The sequence below is a fragment of the Gavia stellata genome, chromosome 10 (genome assembly GCF_030936135.1).
Source record: "Gavia stellata isolate bGavSte3 chromosome 10, bGavSte3.hap2, whole genome shotgun sequence".
NCBI lineage: Eukaryota > Metazoa > Chordata > Aves > Gaviiformes > Gaviidae > Gavia > Gavia stellata.
Window position 1 is genome coordinate 16,608,230 of NC_082603.1, and position 20,213 is coordinate 16,628,442.

A 20,213-nucleotide genomic window follows, 5' to 3' on the forward strand; every position below is an offset into this window, starting at 1 on the left:
TCAGTATTTCCACTCTATTTCTTCTCTGCTTTGTAATTCTCTGCTGGCCCTATATCACTAAAAAGTGATATAAAATCTCCTTCCCAACTCCCAAATAGACTTTCAGACAAAACAAGGGTAACCACACAAAACAAGGGTAACCACACATTTTCCCCTCCATCTCTTTTGCCACGCTCAGTCCAACAGCAGCAGCCATTGCAAACAGCCCTCTCGGCTGCCGCCTGCCCACGGACAGCAGCGTCCTGCCCCGTCCCCCCTCGGTACCCAGCCCCGCAGCCTCCCGGTGCCTCCGCTGCCACGCGCGCCCGGGGGGCTCTCCTCCACAACCCCCAAAGGCTGATCGCCGAACTCGAGGAGTTAATTCTATGAGAGAAGGAAGTTTTTAAGCCTAAAAAAACTGATGACATTAGAAGGCTCATCGTAAATTTTACATAAAGAGGTCTTGTCTCTTTATCATGTACATAAATGTCACCCACTGAAAGACTGTTGTCACAAATGCCTCCCATGAGTGCCGGATCTGTCTGTAACAGGGCATATAAGATGCTTGTTCTTCTAGTAATCTGCACTTTTCAGCAATTATTAATTTCTTAAACGTTTAAAATAGACCTTTTCAACTGTGCTTTCACCTCTTGAGGTCACTGCAGCAATCTCAGTCTGTGTGGTTCATAGTCCCCCTTTTAGCATTCATTTTCAAAGACACATAAAACACCCAGACAAACCAAGAGTCAAAAGCAGACTCCTGAGGCTAAGATCTGTTTTTCCCCCAAACTCTTCCATATGTTAATATAACTCCCTTTTACCAGGTTTCATGCATGAGACAAGGGACTCTAAAATATTCCTTATCTCAGGGAAAGCACAATAGTCAGGATTTTTCCCCTTTCAACTCTCAGCTACTCCTCTCCATGAGAGCATAGGCTGGAAAGATGATAAGGAGAGTATTCTAGCAGATCTATCCCTCTCTCTTCTTCTATTATTAAGAAAGCAAAAAAATAAAAAACCCATTACCTCCAAAATGGAGGCAGGCTTTTTGTGAGATAAGCCACTCCTCCACATCGTGTATTCCACTGAAGGGATTCATATTGAGCTCAGTATCTTCTAATGGTTTCATCAGTTAATATTAAATTGGTTTCAGATAGGAAAAAAAGAATTTTCCTTGCACTGCACTAAATAATTTACCTTTATATAGACTGCATAAACTACATTTCTGAAGAGGAACAAACAATTACTTTTGCATTTATATAAGTGACAGTGGATGGATTCTCGCAGATTGACAGTCTGCATCCCATACTGTCAGTATTTTGCTGTGTAGTTGACTTTCACTATTTGGTCATTTTCTTACACTGTACAAATGGAAAGACATTTCTTGGTAAAAACACAAAAGGATGGTGTTTTGTAGCACAGAGCTCTGGAATTAAGGTCTTCCCATGCTCACGACAGCAAGATGGTCCCTAGTGTCAGGGTTAGAATTGCCCGTATATAAAAACAACCCATGTAACAGCTTGGACTGTTAATGGGATAATGTGGCATATAACGTATGTGGGGTGACAGTCTGGTGTCCCCAGAGGCACTGTCAGGATCAGTTCTCATGCAGCCTAAAACCAGCTCTGATGCCAAGCTGACTCCTTGTGCCTGTCACCAGGTTGGCCAGGGACAGCTGCTGCCAGGGACAGACTGCCCCCTTTGCCTGGACAGAAAGCACATCGCTTTCCCATTTCTTCTAGCCCTAGCTGCCAGAGCTGCTTCCTCAGTTCTGGGGCCAGCCAGGCTGAAATCCGCCTGTCTGGTGCTCCTTCAGACAGCGGCTGCACTTACACAAACCGTAAGAGAAAGCAAGGAAGACCACTGCTTTCAGCACAGCCCAGCTCCTTGAAGAAGCAAACTTTTGCTCTCCTCTTCAGGTCAGTATTGGCAAATGCAGCAGCTGAAGTGACACCCCGTCTATCTGGACCACAAGCGTCCTCCATGGGAAGCAGTGGCTTTACCGCTGCCAGCTATTGTTTTCCAGGGAAATGACACTTCATCACTGAAAACCTTAGGATGCTGCCATCAAAAGCCAAACACTGCACAAGCCCTTTTAATTGCTCTCCTGTCTAGGTTCAGTACAGAAGGGGTTGGGAAACACAATGGACCAAAGAGCAGTGTGCTAACCACTGCACATTTCTGATTTTTACCATGCTGTGCAATAATTTTCCGGAACTGCCAAAGCTTCCTGTTTCTGTGGACCCTCAGTTTTCTGCTCCTCACTGGAAAGTCCACCCTTTTTACTTTGTATCCAAAGGGAAATTACTACCTTTTGGAACAACTCACACCATGTCTGACCTTGAGTGATGACCTGAGGTTTACTGCAGATTATTTGTTCACATACTAGTTCTTGTTCAAAGGTTTTAGCATGTTCCAGCAGCCCCTCTGGCTTTGGTAGGGAAAAAAACCAAACCAAAAACCCACCCCTTATCTGTGCAGACAGTAGTCTCTCAAATACGTCCGTGCACAACCTAAGAGCTGTCTCTTCAGATTGCCACAAGCTATGTTTTGCCATGAAAGTACTCTTTTCCCAGGCCTCTGCATCCTCTCCTGGCTTGCTACTGGCCACTACAAAAATAAGTCTGTTACAGAAGAAAAAAAAAAATCTTCTGTTCAGGATAAAGAACCGGAATCCTTTAGAAAGACTTTGGTATTTCCGTGTGTGCGTGTTTTGGGTTTTGTGCGTTTTTTTTAAACTTACGAATGAGACCTACAGATTTGTTAAAAGTTCTGTTACCACTTCATGGTATGCTTCCAGAAGTACATCCATTTTCTTTCCACTGTTGGAAAATGGCATAAATAGAATCTCTTGCTGCTGGCTCAGAAAAAAAAAACCACCCAAACCCTTATTTCTATCCAGGAAAATCTTAGACCCCCTTGCTGCTACTCCTAAGAGTCCCTACAAAATACTGAGTAACAGGAATTATACTCACTCACATCTTTCTCTGTGGTAGTTTATTCCACAGCAACTGAAATTTTGTAACATTTGTTGCTCCGTTTTTAATGATTTGCTGTTAATAAGAAATTTTCAGTGAGCTATAACCCATTCCTACTTCAGATCCACAGGAACCTAACAGCTAAAATTCCTCTTAAGACTTTCAATCTCACATTCTACCTGAAGGCCGGAAAATTTTTTATTTTGCTGCTAAACAATTATCCACAACTCATTTGTTTCAACTTAGCAATGAATTTATAGAAAAGAATCCATAAACTGCATGAGTAAGAATAATTTCCCCTTTTTACATAGCTATTACTAATAACTATGCAAAAAATCCCAATGATTCGCTTTCCATTGTCCCAGCTATCAAGAACATTCCGACTGTCCAGCTTTCAAAACCAGTGCTCCCCAGTACCGAACCGCTTCACCTTCTACAATGACCCTCTTCCTTTGGAACCAATTATATGGTCTCAATTTGGTTACTTTTTCCAATAGATTTGATCAGTCAAATAAATATTTCTGACCCAGTACCAGTGCTCCTGTGGGTATTACAAACACTGTTACACATCACGTAGCCCAGCTTCCATGGCTGTTTAAAAGCTGAGACCTTAAATATCGTCAGCATGCTGCCTGTGCATCCAAGCTTTGCCTTTAGCTGTCACAAATTTCCCCCCACAAAGAGCTCTTCAGTGCAGTGCACAGATACCCATTCTCCTCTGCTGAGCACTAACATCAGCTTCTGCCAGGAGCTCAGAGGGATGGCAACTCTGGACCCGTTTGGCGACATGTCTGTATTCCCGCTCTGCTTTATGATTGTCCTTCTTGTTATGGTAATTTCTTTCACAGCACCAATATGTAAATGAACAGCTTCTCCTGAGGTTTTATCACTGTTCCTTTCTTTATTTTAAAAACCATTCCCCTGATTCTTCAAAATTAGTCTGAAGGAAACCTGTAGCATCTTTTAATAATTAGTATTGTAGGAAGTAAGTAACAGAATTCATAGCAAGCAGCTTCCAGCTCCCTTTCTGCAGCTGCCTTTAAATAAAATAAAAGAAATAAATCTGTTGCATGGCTGGCAGGAAAGACACACGCTCCGTGCCAAGCTCCAGGCACTCTCCAGGTACTGTACAGCCCAGAAACTCTGACTGACACTCTTGTATCCAGCTGCATTTCTAGCATTTGGCTCCTTGTCAACGCAAAGGTAAACTTGAAGTCCTCCTCTGCCATACCGGTACCTCAGAAACACGATTTTCTGGAACACTTGTAGCCATTCCAGTGGAGTATTTTCTTTCCTTCCCATTTTTGCTCTTAGTAGATGTGCCTTGTCTAACCCATACTTAAAGGGTGGCTCTTAATCCCATAGCAAATCCTTGACCCAAAATCGGTTTGCAGCACTTTAGTCTTAAATCTTGTAATGCCACTGACCACCGTTATCATCCAAAACAATCTTTGTAATTGATGTGGAACTGAAATATATAAGCCTCCCAAGACATTACACACTATTTGAGCAAGGACCATCTAATGTCTCCATGCCAGGTCTCTAATATCAATGCAGAAAAAGCCTCATAAAAATTAAACACTTACCTGTGCTCTCTGATTCCACACGTAAGTGGACATTTTTTTTCCAAAAGTGATTTGTCAACCCTCTTAGTCCTTGCTTTCCAGAACGCCAATATTTTGCAGATAATCCGCTCCTGAAAGCTGCTGGTCACCTCTTCTATCAATCTTCCCAACCACCCGGAGGTACGACAGCCTGGTTTCCCAGTCTTATGAGACTTTTGGAGGTTGTTGCCCCAACAAAGCCTCTGTCAACCCTGCGTCGTTTGAGGAAAAATGTCTAAGAATTGCTCTAATTCCTTTGCGGACAGCCTACAGCTCTTGAGTGAGGTTAGTCACCTCTATACCCGTGAAAACTTGCATTACTTGTTCTCAGTTCTGCACACTGTTTCTGCTAAAAAGAGATAATGACAATGAAGCTGCATATTTATTACAGGCATTTCTACTTGAAGCTTGGACACAGTAGCAATTTCTTTGCTCATATTCCCAAACCTCTTTCCAGAGTGATCGATCCAAAAAAACTTTCTTTTTATTTCTCCGAGAGCCACATCACCAGTGTTTTTATTGCCGTCTGTTCCTTTCTAACACCTCCACTTCTACAAAATAAAAATCAGCCTCTGGCATAGCTCTATCCATACAGCTCAGCTTCTGTTCAGCATCTCATGTGGACAGTGTTCTCACTAGTAACTCAGTTATTTTACTTTAAAAAAGAACTACTTTTTATATTATCTTGACTGAAAGGTACTCGTAGCATCAACTCCCATAAAAACGTACCCTGCCTCTGTACACTACTACAGTTCCGTCATCAATCAGAGACCAACAAAATCATTTCGCGTTGATTTTTTTCTAAGTGCATCCCAAGAATGGTAAAGGTACATTGATTTTAATACCTCCAGTCTTAAAACTGTGGCACTGATTTTGCTCTGCAGCGTTCTCTGTGACCAGCACAAGTGTAAACTCCAGGTGCCCCTGTGGCACTAACGTAAAAGGAGTGCCAGGCTGCTCTCCTGGTGTAAAGCTCAGATCAAGCAGCAGACAACCATTCGTTCTCTGCATAGGTGAAATTAGCTCCCTCAATTTTCTACATAAAGTTCAAGAAATATCCAGCTAATTGCTTCGATGGAGCAGTTAGATGTTGCCGAAAGTGGTCCCATAAAGGTCTAGAGAGTACCCTGCCTCCAACCAGCAGGTATCAAGATCTAGTGTAACACAGTGAGTTGGCATGTTAAGTTCAGCTCAAGAAAACTGTGATCATTTGACTACTTCCCATAGAAATCAATCTTCATTTCTTATTTGCAGGAATGTAAAAGGTGACAATAGGAAAAGAAGCACAAAGTAGAGTTACTGTTCTCATGCAGAGATCTTTTGTGTCAAGTTTCATCCTAAAATGACTCTGCATTCAAGTTATAATAGCTAACAATGCATACACATAATGAGTCACAGATATTTGTAATGGGAAACACTAATAAAATATTGACTGCAATTCCATGATCAGCTATGTTCTAATGCGGGATACAAACAGATTACTTGTATTACATTAAGAAACACAAAGAAAATCAAAAGTGTAATGGTTATTACCTTATTAGCATAAAATTAAAGCACCTGAATGCATAATTAACTGAAAATATTAAAGGATTCATTTTTAGAGTCCAAAGAATTCCTCAAATTAATGTGTCTTTTAGGCAAATTTTTCTGTCACTCTGAAGAGTTTTCTTCACTGCAGGTTAATACTGTGAGGCTAGAAAACATGAACTAATATTGATATAAAAGCCAATATATGAAAATAGAACAGAACAATAACTGCAAAATGCTATTAGCATATACAGTTCAAGTTCCATTTATGTCTGTAATTAAGCCTATAAACAATCATAACTCTTGCATAAGATAACATAAAATTAAGTATACATATAAAATACAAAACCAGAACAGAGTGCTGCCAGCGTTGCATGTGTTATGCACAAAGAGACAGGATGATAATGCTTAATACTACTATAAGATATATGAAAGTTGAGTCCAGCAATTGTACTATTTCATAATATAAGCAATTTCAGTCTCAGACTCTGGCAGAAATACAGTGTGTGCAACATTTCATCATCTTATTTCAACTGAACTATAACATGACGTTTGTATTTTCACAGACAAAGCTGAACAAACAACGGACACGAGGTTTTAAATCATCCATATGTAGGGTTTACTAAACTATTTTTAAAAGAAACAATCTAAACAAAATATTTTTCCACTATGAAGTTTCTTTATTTGGTGCTCATTACAGCACTTTGTGTATAATTTACACTAATCTTGGTGGGTTTTGTGGGTCATTCACACAGAAATAAAAAACAAATAGTCTTATTATAGGAAAATGAGATAGAACTACAAAAACACAAGAATTAGCCTTACTCACAAAATAATCAAATCTGCTTTTTTTTTTTTTTAAATCAATTACATAGAGGATTTTCACCGAGTTCTAACAGTGTCTCGTCCTCCCTGTAACAGCGAATAACAAAACAGGGGAAGAATTATAACCTTAATGAGACTGAGCAGTTAAAAAAGCTGATAAATTCCCAATACTGACAATGTCCCCCATAAAAAGTACCTCCCTCGTCTGGACTTCTGCATTACTTCCACTGAATTCACGCTATTCTCCTGAATGGTAGACTACTTCACAGTATGTGCTGCTCATAAAGGTTTCTTTCAAGAGATGGCAATAAAAACCCTTAAATGTAAGTAGTACATATTAATGGTATAAATAATGCCTTGACAGACTAATACAGAAAGGGAGGGAGTTTTATTCCTGCTCGTCCCTCTACCAAAACAGAGATGGTTTTATCTACAGACCTTGGTAACAATGGCGGTCAGATACAACTCTAAAAAATGGAACTGTAGATTGATTGATTCCTTGCAGAATTGAGTAATTTCATCTGTTAGCACTCTAATGTCCTTGTTTCCACAGACATCACTACTCTGCCATAGTAGTAGCATACATATGAAGCAAGACCTAATGTTACATGTAATAGTAAAAATTATCTGGATCTCAAGTTGCCTTTTTGGTTACTTCAGTTTACACTTGCCACACAAAGGGTAAGGAGAGTGAAGTGCTCCTCAGACGACCAGGCTACCCTTCTTCTCAGACCACAGAAAATGCAGACATACGACACTCACGAATCACATGGAAGGAGCAGAAGTGAACGCCTGCTGTTTGCCAACAAACCTGCCGGACACAGCCAATGCTATCTCTTGTCTTCTAGAGACTGGCGGATGCCCACCCAAGGCATTCATTCAACTGCGGTTTCACACACCCTTCTGCAGATCGAGCACATCACTTCAGGATTAGAATAGACGCTTTGGATGTGATGTATTCACACAAAAACAACTGTGCAAATAGGGCTGATGTTGGGTTTGGGGTTTTGCTCCTATTTCTATGTAACTATCTTTCTTTCTTAACCCATTTTTTGTTTTCTTCACACTTAATAAGCCGAGGGATTCGAAAAGACCAATCAAACCTCAGTTTTGTCCTAAAAACTTGATTCTTCAAGTAGTCAGTCCTATTGCAACAGCTTTCATGTTAGCCTGATTTACAAAGGAAACTACAGTTATGCGGCTGTGCTGTCCATATGGAAGCACACATATTTATACTACAAAATTCTTCTAGAACTTTTGAATTCAACTCATTTCAATTAAAATGAGTGGTTAACAGCCTGAAAGAAACCATGTTCCCACAACTTTGATGAAAACAGGTAGCAGAGAAGAAAAATGCTATTGATACTTTAATGATTTATGCAAAGAGCACAATCAATATCAGGCATTGGGGAACCCACCTGGGAGAGCACCATCATGAATGTCTCTTCTGCAAGAAAGGCTTCATGTGCACAATTGTTTAGAAACAAGGAAGTCCACAGGAAACAAGGCTTTACTAACCATGCTGTTCAAAGAACTATTTATAATACAATATCCACAGGAAAGCTAACTTCTTACTTGTTAAACCATTTTTTCGTTGTGGATTTCTTTTTCCTTGCAATTGAATTGTCTGATTCTGACAGCTATACACACTTCGCTAACTTTTTAGACACTGATATGCATTCCTTACCGATTCTCAGGAATTTTGACTTTGTTTCCCTGCATTTTGTTCTTCTGTGTCTGCTTCAGTTCCCTCGGAGGGCGGAACATGCACTACAGTATGCATTTCGACGACTTTTGTGCCCCAGGGGCTCACAGGCTTGCCCATCTCTTTTTACAATAAATGCAAACAAACCGTCAGTTAACAGACAGCTGCAACATTCTTCCAAAAGAACAACCTTTAAAAATATTGTTTACTTGTCTGAACACAAGATATCCTCCTACCCTTCAAAATAAGTGACTGACTGATGGGTAGGCAAAAAGCATTTGCTTTGACAGAATCAGACTGACATCAGTTTTCATGTTCTCTGCTGTCTGAACAGTATCAAGCTGATCAGATTTGTAATTCTCCTGAAGCATATCAAACCAAGCAAAAAAACTGCAGTCCTTTCCTACACTGGACTTGTTGATTTGTCCAATGTAAGTTAGCAAGTAACAAACTCAACTATGACAAAAATCCATTGTATAAACTGCTTTTTACAACTCCTGAAATAGAGAAATCATCTCGCTTCTTACAACAACTTCATTTGGCAAGATGAGCACAGATCAGAAGAGAGCTGCAACTTACCCAATTGTCATTTGCTCTTTAACATTTTTTACTTTTTTAAACGGGCTGTTGCAGAATGCTAGCTCTGACCAAATAGTTAACCAAGAAGGTATCAGGCAATAACATTCAAGAAAATACATGAGTTTATATCCAAGTGCAACTAGCAACCACTGACCCTACAAATGGCTTTTCTGATGCAGCTAATTACAGTAGCTTTTATAGCAGGGAGGAAAAAGTTGGAGAGTCTGCATCTAATCTTGCAAGAAAGATGACCACAACAACTGTATGCCTCAATTATTTTTGCAGTCACATGCAATTTGAGATCATATGATTAGGTACACTATTCAACCCAACTCTGAAAATCAACAGAAAGCATATACAACTGATTTACATGCCTGTTGGATAAGGCCCCGGCTAGACTTTAATGGCCAAGATTGTGATACAGGTTGCGCTAAGTACCTTACTATTCTCTTTCCAGAAAAGTGGATCATTTTAAAGTAAAGATCTGGTGGAGGACATAAAATCCATCTGGCAAAACCTTACAACATTTAGATTTGCAGAGAGATACTGATTACATTTTCTTACGCTGTACATGCATAGGCCTTTTCTTGTTTTTGATACTTGTCAGATCTATCGCATAGTATAACGAGAGAGCCTCTGCATCGTTCCAAGACTTTATACTCCACTAACACAGCTTTTCAACACAGACATTTTAACTGAGAATAGCTCAATTCTAAAAACTGTAATTTAAAATACACATTATTTTAATATTTTAAAGATACTTCTGTTTTATTCTTCGTAAAAATTCATCTCTGCATACACTTAAAATGATAGAAAATTAGATTTCCTTTCTCTCAGGAAGCTATTTCAAAATAATATAGAACAGATTTGTAAAACCTGTTTAACCCAGTACTGTGCCTGAAGTACTATATGTGCTACACGTGAAAGACTCATTAAAATCTTTTGCTACTGTGTCATTAAATAAGCCTCGGTGCAAAAAATAACATGCAACATAGGCATTTGAGACACTCCATATTTGGAAAATTACCAAACTCCTTAAAAACTTAAGAAACTCTCAAATAGTCTACAACCCTTTATGCATTTGATATCTCAAATAGTAAAACCCTAAAATCTTAATATACTGTTTGCTTTAGTTGCTTTTCTAGTATACATAAAGAAAGAGGTATGATCTCATGGTCTGAGTATGAAACGGGAAATCAAAATGTCTTACATAATGATTTGCCAAACGACACTATGGGAACTAACCAAATTGTACCAGTCTTCCCCCAGTACAAAGGGGATAAATTAGTTTACACTGAATTGGTCAAATCTATTCAGTTAACAAAGAATACATGAGACATTTAGCTTCTGGGAGCGAGTTTTAGAGAGCAGTAAAGCACATGTTTAGCTACATGCTAAAACCAATTGAAATGGCATTGCTAGTTACTGAGAAACTCGTAACTTCAAAATTTTTACTACTGGACAATTTATCTAGTCTTGCTAGAGAATGGTATGAAGTAAAATAGAAACCAAAGGACATTAATAATTATAAGAAATAAGTATCCAATTCTCCCTAGGCAAACAGAACTTGCACAACTTAATTTGTAAAAATTATGTATATAATTTGTAATGTTACACTGAAGTAAAACACAGACGAGTGATAAAAAAATTGACAAGCTGGTCAAGGCCACTGACCAATCAAAAAAAAAATACTAAAGGTAGGGAAATTTTAGAGTTATAACTTACCAGCTTCTAAAGTGACAGAAGACTTGAGAGAAGTTTTGAGAGACAGAAGACTGAAGTCTGTATATAGACTGCTCTGACAGTTTAATTGAATCAAGATATCTAAAGATGCACAGACAGTAAAACCAGATAAAGTGCAAAAAGGAATCTGTAAACTACCAAAGAAAATACTACAACTGGCTTTACCTTAGCTTTTTAATCAATTTAAATTCTCCACTTGGGTGGTTTTATACATTTTAGAATAAAAACTAACATTCAAAAAGAAAAAGACATTTCTAAGTTTTTTCAGGCCTCAAGTGACATGAACTTTTTCTTTAAATCAACAGTCTAGCATTTATAGTCAAATAATTGGAGAAGGAAAAGTCAGCAGATGAACACCTACGGGATATTAAGTATATGCTGTCCTCACATATTCAAATCTGTGTTTGCTATGGTTTTTATATCTTCATATAAGCTTTCAAAGCAAAATTAATCATGCTTTCTAGCAGGCCCTTATGAAAAACCACCAGCATGAGAGATAAAAACCAAAACATTGAAAAACACGGATTGCAAAACAGAGTCTAACTAGAAGACTATTATTTTAACACGATTTCTTCCCAGTCTCTCACGCTTGCCATGCAATTATCACAATTAACTCCACATTCCTTGGAAAAAATTATCAATACCTAAATGTCAAAAAATTATCAATTCTTAATGTATGAATTGCCTCCTCCTTCTTGCAAGAGGATGGGTACTTCTGGCGTTTTTTGCAGAAAAGTGTTAACGTTGTTTGCCAAATTAGTCCTTTCATCTTCCATCAGCATCTGCAGTCAACTACTGCTTTGGTCAAAGAGTCCAGTGTTTTCTTTTAATTCTATTTTAAGAGAGGAGGCACAAACTCAGAGAAAAGAGTTGCAAGTCCCGCAGTTTCAAATTCCTTTTGTAGCTCGTCCAGTGTTGAATATTCTTTGACTTCAAACGTCTGAAACCTACATTGTAAAAGGGAAACTCATGAATATGCCTAGATTTGTCAGAATGTAATTATCGATTCTGTTACTTTTCTATCCACAACAGTACTAAATTATACCTTTTATGCTGTGACTGTACTTTTGTCTCACACAGTACACTAATCATTTTCTCTTTGCATTTCTTTCCGCTTGAGTCCACATCTACCTTAGAAGTTTTGTGAAGAGTCAAGTACTCCTAAACAAGAAAAAAGAACAAAATATTAAATGTCACCTAGCATATTTGAAGTTCAGTAAAACACAAAAATCTATATGAAACATACAGATTTTTTTCAGAACATAGCAATCCAACTTTAAAAGTGCCCATCCCAAAAAGTGCTTGACTGTTTCTATTCATCAGTTTGAAGTTAAGCACAGTCTTAAGTGATCTAGAGAACATGAGTTTGAAAAGCAAAAACATTCTCCTCCGTTATCACCACAAAAACCTGCCTAATGCAGTGGGAGTTCATAAGCACAGACAAGAAGTTCAAAGCCCAGGCGTGCGCTAAGAGCACCATGTGGTCTAAGTCAAGGAAAGATACAGCAATGAGCTAGAAATATGTCTGTTATTCATTTCTCATCACAAATTTTCTGTTTTCTGGGGCATTTGGGAAATACAGGAGACTGAACCTAGGCATATTACAGTCAGGAAACACAGGGAATACAGGGGTATAATTACAGTGGGAAGCAAAGCAATACAGGCCACAGGTCTACAGGTATCACTCATTTCTTTCTCATAGAATACCTTCTTTTTCTTAAATACAGAATAAAGTTGTTGGGCCTTCCTACTCTCCTAATGATCAATCTGCTTCCAAAATTGTTAATCTTAGAAAAACACACACAAAATAATCAGACACAGAGGTTTCAGTGGTAAATCGATAGAACTAGTCAACATTCATTGTTCCCGCACCTTAATGTTGCTCCTGTCACCCTGAAGAAGAATCAATATTATCTTGCCCATGAACATCAGTCTTCCAGTCAGCCTTAGATCTGAAGCCCATTTTTCCACAGTTTTGACGTATTTTGCCTTTGCTCTCATGTGATCTAAATGCAAAAGGAGCATCCTGATACCATCCTCTGTACTTGTTCCTTTTGACAAAGTAGTTTTTTCATTGCAAACTGTTGCTGATTGCTTAATGACATATTTAAGATGCTGCTGTATCCAAAGAATCAGATCATGTACCATAGGTTCAGAAAGATGCTTCTTTGCTTGTTCAAGTAATTTATCTTTCACATCCATACACTGGGCCCTTGTAAGCTGGTCTGAGTTAACAGAAATATCTGGTAGAGTTGATGGATAACCAACTGGTAAATGAAATAACAGCTTTAAAAGTACATCTGTATCCAGCAGTTCTTTCACGCTGATTTGAATTCTAAATGTGATTCCATGCGTCTCTGGAAAGTTTAAAAACATAAACATTAATAGTTTGCTTGAAGTTGAAATACATATATATTATTAAGTCCTATTATTTTCTTTAACAATTCAACTCAAATGACTACCATTCTATACAAAATAAGGGGTGTGGGGTTTTTTGTGGGGTCAGGGGTTGCAACCAACAGCTCAAGCTATGCTTGCAGGGAATCCTGAAATGAAACACTTCCATATCATACTAGAAGGGAAGTTATTAACACACTCTAAAAAGCATTCACACCTTTTGGCTCTTTTGAAGTCTAGACAAATAAAGAATTGTCTCTCTTAGAAACACACAAGTCAGCTTCTACAGCTCAACAGCAGCAGCAAGGACAACTGAAAATAGAGACTTTTCGGGATGGACTCAGCACTGCCCTAACTTTGCTCCTAGAGAAATCTGTAAAACTTCTATCAATATCAGCACAAGGCAAATGGACTTGTACTGAGTATTTTTTAAGACAACTATTCAAAAACAGTTCCACACTAAAGAGAGACTTGGAAAGAAAAAAGTCAGATTCTTTGTCCCCTATAACTTTCAGAGAAAATACACTTAATTCTTTTCTGCCAACCTCTCTACATTTACAACAGTTGGATTGACATAATGAAAACATCTCTGTTGTACATCTGACCCTAGATACTACATACATATACATATATATGCATATACTTATATAAATGTATGTGTATATATATCTGCATATCTACTCAAAACCTGTTGTTGGTCTACTTTAGAATAGAATTCTTTTCAGAGCGAAAAGGATACATACAGTATGTAGCAGGAAGGGCAAAAGACCACATCCTCCTGATAAATCATATAATCAAAGATGCTGAATATGAAAGTTATGTACAGTAATTCCTGCAATAAAACCTTCTCAACTAAAACATATTTCACAGAAAAACAATAAAAAACGTCATAAAATGAAAAGCGGGGACAAAGACCTAACCTACTTTTGCTCCTCTGCCATACAGAAAGAGGGTATCAGATAAAAGATGATCTTCTTCAGATGTTCTCTGCTTCACCCCTTTGATGCATTCTGAACACTTCACCCCTTTTCTTTAAAAAATTGCTAAAATGTCAGGTTAATTCATCCTATGAGGGCAGGAGAAGCCAGATTTGAAAGGCAGATTAGAGCAGAGCCGAGTTTCAGAGGAGCTCTTTTGAAGTGACTTGCCTTCTTCTCCCCCTACCTTATCTTACTTTCCTTTACATGACAGTCAGTTGAATTATGTTTGATTAGTATTGCTGACACCGCTAACCAACCTCAGTGCTTATGATTTTATATTTGAACCCTACTAAATAAGTTAAAGAACCTAAAAGTGACTTGGACAGACAGAAGCACTTTAGAGAGCTTAGCCAAGGGCTTGTTTCCAAACATTCTTCCTGGGTCATACGAAGAACTCTCTAGGTCAGAGCAGTCACAAAATAAAATAAGCAAACCCTCCCAAACCCATAATCAAACTCTAGCATTACTATAAAGAAGTCTCCAAACATCTACAAACCACCGCTACCTAAACAGAGTCAAATCCAGTGCCAAAAGTAGTGGTAGCGGATGCAAATCCAGCGAATGAAATGAAATTACACCCAGCCATGCCCATCCCTACAGGCACTAGGTGTCAAAGCCTCATTCCGTGCCAACAGGAGTTGGTCTCCAGTCTTTTAAGACCCTATGAAAGGCTCCAGACTATTTTTAAGGCAAGTTTAGTCCTCAGAAACGCACCAGCCTTGGAAGAGACTCCAGTCTCCACAGCACCCATCTGGCAGCGTGCAGCCCGCACTCATGGGCAGTAGCAGGATGACCTCAAGCCTTCCCATTCCAATCTCCGTCTTCTGCTGCCCTGACAAACGTTTCTTACTGGGCACCAGCAGCGATAACTTCTCTGCCATTATGCTAGGCACGGTACATAACCACACACACAAGAAGTGGAGCCTGCACTGCACCTCCTGGGACCCCCAGCACCCTCTTGGCCACCATGGAGGTTCTCCACATGCACCTGAGCATCGCACCGCACACAGACAATGCCTGCCGACCTACCGCCTTCCAGCTGCCCCTTACACAGGACAGCTCCACCAGGTATGCAGCCAGCTGAAAGCAAGCTGTGTTTGGCTGAATGGTATTAACATTATTATATTCCTGCCCGTGAAACACTTTATTTTAAACTATGCTGCCAAGAAATTTTAAAATGCATAGCCTATAAATGAGTTGAAGAATACTACTGTATTGCCAACTTAATTACAGTGACAGAAAAACATGTTACCTTTCTGATAATCCTCCTAGGATTTTTTCACTAGCTTGTCATAACACATCTCACCAACTCAGAAGTAACTGAGGGATAAACAGACATACCAACCTTGCCCCTTCAGCAAGGGCCTCCTGCTGCAGTGATCATATTCTTAAGCCTGCAACAATCTCACACCTTTCCCTGTGATGATGAACTAATCCAAAGGAAGCAGCGCAGCCTCGCATCTCAAGGTGTACCACGCCAAGCCATCCCAAAAAGCCCAGCCATGCTCATTTACATCTGCTTCTGACTTACTTTGAAAAAGGAGAATCGGTTCAAAACATTTGTGGGGCTACAGCATCTAAAGTTTATTTAAACATTCCAGCGTCCATTTTCTGCACCAGCGCTGCAGACAGCTGGCAGAACAAAAAGCAAACCACCGTCGCCTTGTGTAACGAGGCTCTAAAGAAATATTTCCTTTGTTTGCACATGCTACAAGGTCTGAGTTGTCTTCACAGCAAAATAGTGATTATTTCTGAAATAAAAGGTTGGGTATGACCGTTCTGCTGGCATTTAATGTGCTAATAAGGCTAAACTCAATACATTTTAACTCATTTTCCCCCATAGCTGCATGCTTATCAGTATATTTAGCTCTAGCATACTTCAGATTTTTTCTTATGTTCCATGTCAACCAGACAGACATCCCCCTCCTCTCCTGCCCAAAGGCATTTTATGCAACACATGCAGTCTATTTTTAAATTCAGAAAATGGCACCTACTAACGTACAAGCTTAGAATATATAAATATATTTTTATAGCAAGCTTGGTGAGCAAACCAGAAGAGAACAGATTAACAAGTAAATTATGGATTTCTATCTGTAACGCTAATCTTTGTAAATAGGTATGTAAGGTAAAAAAGATATGCTGTAATTAGTTTATTTAGATTCATCAACACATTGGTTTTGATAAAAACATATTTTGCATTCTGAATACTTCATTGTTAAATTCCAGAAAGCCAGTTTTTAGCATACCAAGAGACCTGCAAAAGCATTTTCTTACATTCCTCAAAACCGTTAATCCCCAATGGTCTCCTTTTTGATCCTGCGGATCTACACGCAAATTACTCTTAATGTATTAGAGATAACATAACATAACAGTCTTACTGGAAGTTACTTCTGTGCACTGTTTGTCAATGACAATTTACATGGTTGGAAGAGATAAAGCAAACGTAAGCTAATGAATACTGCAAAAGTTAATTGTATACAAACTAAAGGATTCTGTAGCTCCAACTAAAAAGAGAAGTAAAATCCCAAAGAAAGAAAACTACCAATAATCATTGTTGCAAATAACCTTTTCAGTTCCAGCAGAAAACAACGGAAATCAACCAGATATGCATGATCCCACCTAACATATCATGAACACAGCCTGGCTAAAGGCCCTGCAAGGTCACATAACATCAATATAAATATAGTAGACTGTTCCCGTTGTGCACTTGTGGCATTTCATTTTATGTTCCAGGAAGGTTTCTAAGCCTTGTACATCTTGGTAACTTATGAACACAAAACCATTTTTCTGTATATGAAGCACAGAGAAGGGTGTGTGTATATTTCTCTAACTGATTTGGAGGAACAGACCTGCATATGCAATGTTCAGATGCGTTCACATTTTTTAAAATAAACATCTCTTAAGCCTGGATACTGTATTTTCAAACTATGCCTGAAATAACATTCCTGAACTTTTTGTCTTTAAGAAAATAAAACTCAGTCGAAACACTTCATCAATTGTATTTTAAAAATACAACTCTAAATACCAATCAAAAAAATAAAATGGCAGAATCACCTGCCTACACTGGAGCAAGAGGTGTGTCACGCAGATCTAGACACAAAACAATTCTTCTTTTAGGTTACCCCAGTTAATTGTGCTCCATGCAGACACTAATGCCTTCATCCGTCTGAGGCTGTCTACACACAAAGTCCTCTTTTCAAATAACCACTTGCTGTTCTGTGCAAATCTATTTCAACGACTATTTTCAAATAAAAGTTGGAGGTTTATTCAATCAATTTCTTAGTAACTTTTTAGTTAAAGTGAGGCACTCAAGAGCAGCCACATGTAATTTCACACCTAAGCAGCACAAAGTTATTTTCACAGATTCACAGAATGGTTGAGGTTGGCAGGGACCTCTGGAGGTCATCTTGTCCAACCTCCCCGCTCAAGCAGGGCCACCTACAGCAGGCTGCCCAGGGCAATGTCCAGACAGCTTTTGAATATCTCCAAGGATGGGAGACTCCACAACCTCTCTGGGCAACCTTTTCCAGTGCTCGGTCACCCTCACAGTAAAAAAGCGCTCCTTATCAATCCCAGTTCTTTTGGGCTGAATACATACATACACACACAAAATCTGACAGCAGGCCACTGGATCCATGTTTAACAGCATTCTCCAGGACTTTACTGCAGTCCAACCAGCAGGAAGCTGCTTGCTGGCTGTCACTCCGGTGGGGAGCTGGGCAGCATGCTGCAATAGCTCCCAGGACACCAGGGAACAGTAAGTGATACAGAATATATGCATATTCTACATGTGTGTGTGTATATATTTTGCCAAAAATATATAGAAGAGTTGTCAAATCTGCGGTAGGCGCTAAGCAAAATTTACTTATGCTCTGGATCCGAACAGACATGCAACACTTGCATATCCCACCCAACACTTTCTTTAAGCCTGATAGTAACTGTTGTTGCATACTGGAACTACTGAGATTTGCTCTCCCTTGCTGAAGGGGCATCCTCACAGCACTGTGAAGGCACAGGCTGATAAGTCATCTCTTAACATTACGTTCTGATCAGCGGCCACCATGGCTGGTGCAGAAAACGTGGAGTAGAAGTGTTTACACTTCACTGCGTTCCTAGCCTACAGCATCCAGCAGCTGGCAGGAGCAAGCGCTACAAATCTTCTCACCTTCCCACCTGCAGCAAACATGAAAGATTAGCCTTAGCACCCTGTAAAACCTAGAGCCATACGCATATTGCTGAAGCTGGAGAACATTCGGCACATCGTAAGGCCCAGATTATTACCTTACTCCCAGAAAAAGACAGAGGTGACCCAAGGCTTCTCATGCATAGCCACAGCTGCACCCCTATTAAATATTACAGGATAAATACCTGGTCCTGTTACACGTGTGAGATGCAACTGCTTATTTACCTAAACGGCAGCCAGCCCATTCCCACTGCTGCCCTTCACCTATTGCAAGTTTCCGCACGCACCGCAAACGGCGGAAATGAAGAAAGTCGCTAACTACAAACGAGTAGGACCCGCCAGGCTTTGTCCCCTACAGAGAGGCCAGCAGCAAAGACACGCGGCAGGACGGGCACGGGCGAGAAGGCACCCGTCTTCGGCGCTGCCGCTAACAGCAGGCGGTCAAGCCGTGGCTGCCCGGCGCACCGAGGCCGCACCCCTGCCGGGGCTGGGCAGGGCCGCCCCCGGAGCGGCCTCGCAGCACCTCCTCTCGGGGCCGGGCCGGGGGTAGCGCGGCGGGGGCAGGGCCGCGCAGCCGGCGCGGGGCAGCGGGAGGATCCCCGGCTGAGGCGCCGATGCCGCGCCGGGTCTCGCTTGGGCAGCGCGGCGAGACCCTGCCGAGCGGAGCGACCCGCGGCTCTCGGCAGAGGAGCGCGGCCGCCTTCACCTGAGACCGCCAGCACCTCGCAGGCGTCCGGCTCGCAGTAGATGGCGGCGAGAGCCGAGAGCTCCTCCAGCGCCGGCTCCGACATGGCCGCGGCTGAGGGCGCGGGCCGGGAAGGCGGCGGCGCCCCCTGCCGGCGGCGGGGCCGGCCCCGCCGCCGACAGGGGGCGCCGCCGCCGCCGCCACCCCGGCCCGCGCCTCAGGGAGGAGGGAGCCGGCGGCGGGGCCCTTCCAGCGCTGCGCCGGCCTCGCCCGGCGCTGCCCCTGGGTTCAGGCAGGCGCGGTGACGAGCAGCTCGGCGGCCTCCGAGGCAGCGAGCGGCAGCGGGCAGCGCCAGAGGCGGTGGCGGGAGCCTCTCTCCCTCGGCGCCAAACAAAATGGCCGTTCTCTGCGGCGGCGGTGGCGCCCGTCGCGGCCCGCGCTGCCCCCCGCCCTGCTCTGGGTGTACGGGGGGGCATGACAGTCTCTGGCCCACGGAGGGGAACAACCTCATCGTCCTCAGGGCGCGGGCGATCGCGTGTGGTGCAGCCACACGCGCACTCGTACAGAATTTTTTAGTAGAGTATAAATTTATGCTTCTTGTATTCAACTATTGTGGCTTTATAATCCTGCTAACGGCCATCTGACGGAGGTCTTCCACAGCCGACGATAGCACGAACTGCCGGGTATAATGACTCAAAAGAAATAGTCGCTACCTTCCGTTATTACAAAATCACTTATAAAAGCAAGGGTGGGTGGATTACTTTTTCCAGAAAATTACATCATGCTCTTTTTAATTCCCCAGGTTCGTTGAAATAGCAAGAAACATGAGTGCCGAGCTGGGAACGAGGGAAATAACGCGAAGGGAAAGAAGAGGGAGCTGTCAGAAGCCCTGCCAGGCAGCAGCCCAGGCAGCTGTCAGAAGACTTCGGTGGAAGTTAGCCTTAAAAGTGCCTCATTCTATTATTAAGAACTTTCTTGCCCCTGGTCTTTCCCCCTTCTCCTCATCCACTTTGCATATTCCATTTTAC

General features: G+C 41.1%; 1 protein-coding gene across 2 annotated transcripts; it reads right to left on the minus strand.

The window, feature by feature from the left end:
• Positions 1 to 10,713: 10,713 nt before the first annotated feature.
• Positions 10,714 to 19,291, minus strand: RWDD3 (RWD domain containing 3). Of its 2 annotated transcripts, XM_059822038.1 has the most exons (4): positions 19,207 to 19,291; positions 12,813 to 13,297; positions 11,986 to 12,101; positions 10,714 to 11,887 (listed from the first exon to the last, which is right to left on the minus strand). In XM_059822038.1, exons 1-4 carry the CDS (start codon positions 19,289 to 19,291, stop codon positions 11,773 to 11,775), a joined length of 801 nt encoding a protein of 266 aa, XP_059678021.1. In that variant the 3' UTR covers positions 10,714 to 11,772. The 2 variants fall into 2 exon arrangements, with proteins under 2 accessions (XP_059678021.1, XP_059678022.1); XM_059822039.1 differs by lacking the exon at positions 10,714 to 11,887 and having other exon boundaries at positions 12,032 to 12,101; positions 12,860 to 13,297.
• Between the last annotated feature and the right edge of the window lie 922 nt (positions 19,292 to 20,213).

Excerpts from the sequence above, each read along its gene's own strand:
- RWDD3 (XM_059822038.1), bottom strand. The coding sequence starts at position 19,291 with ATGTCGGAGCCGGCGCTGGAGGAGCTCTCGGCTCTCGCCGCCATCTAC. Across the intron at positions 12,102-12,812 it reads GTGACAGGAGCAACATTAAG|GAGTACTTGACTCTTCACAA; the intron begins GTGCGGGAACAA and ends TTTCTTGTTTAG. Across the intron at positions 11,888-11,985 it reads GTACAGTCACAGCATAAAAG|GTTTCAGACGTTTGAAGTCA; the intron begins GTATAATTTAGT and ends TTTACAATGTAG.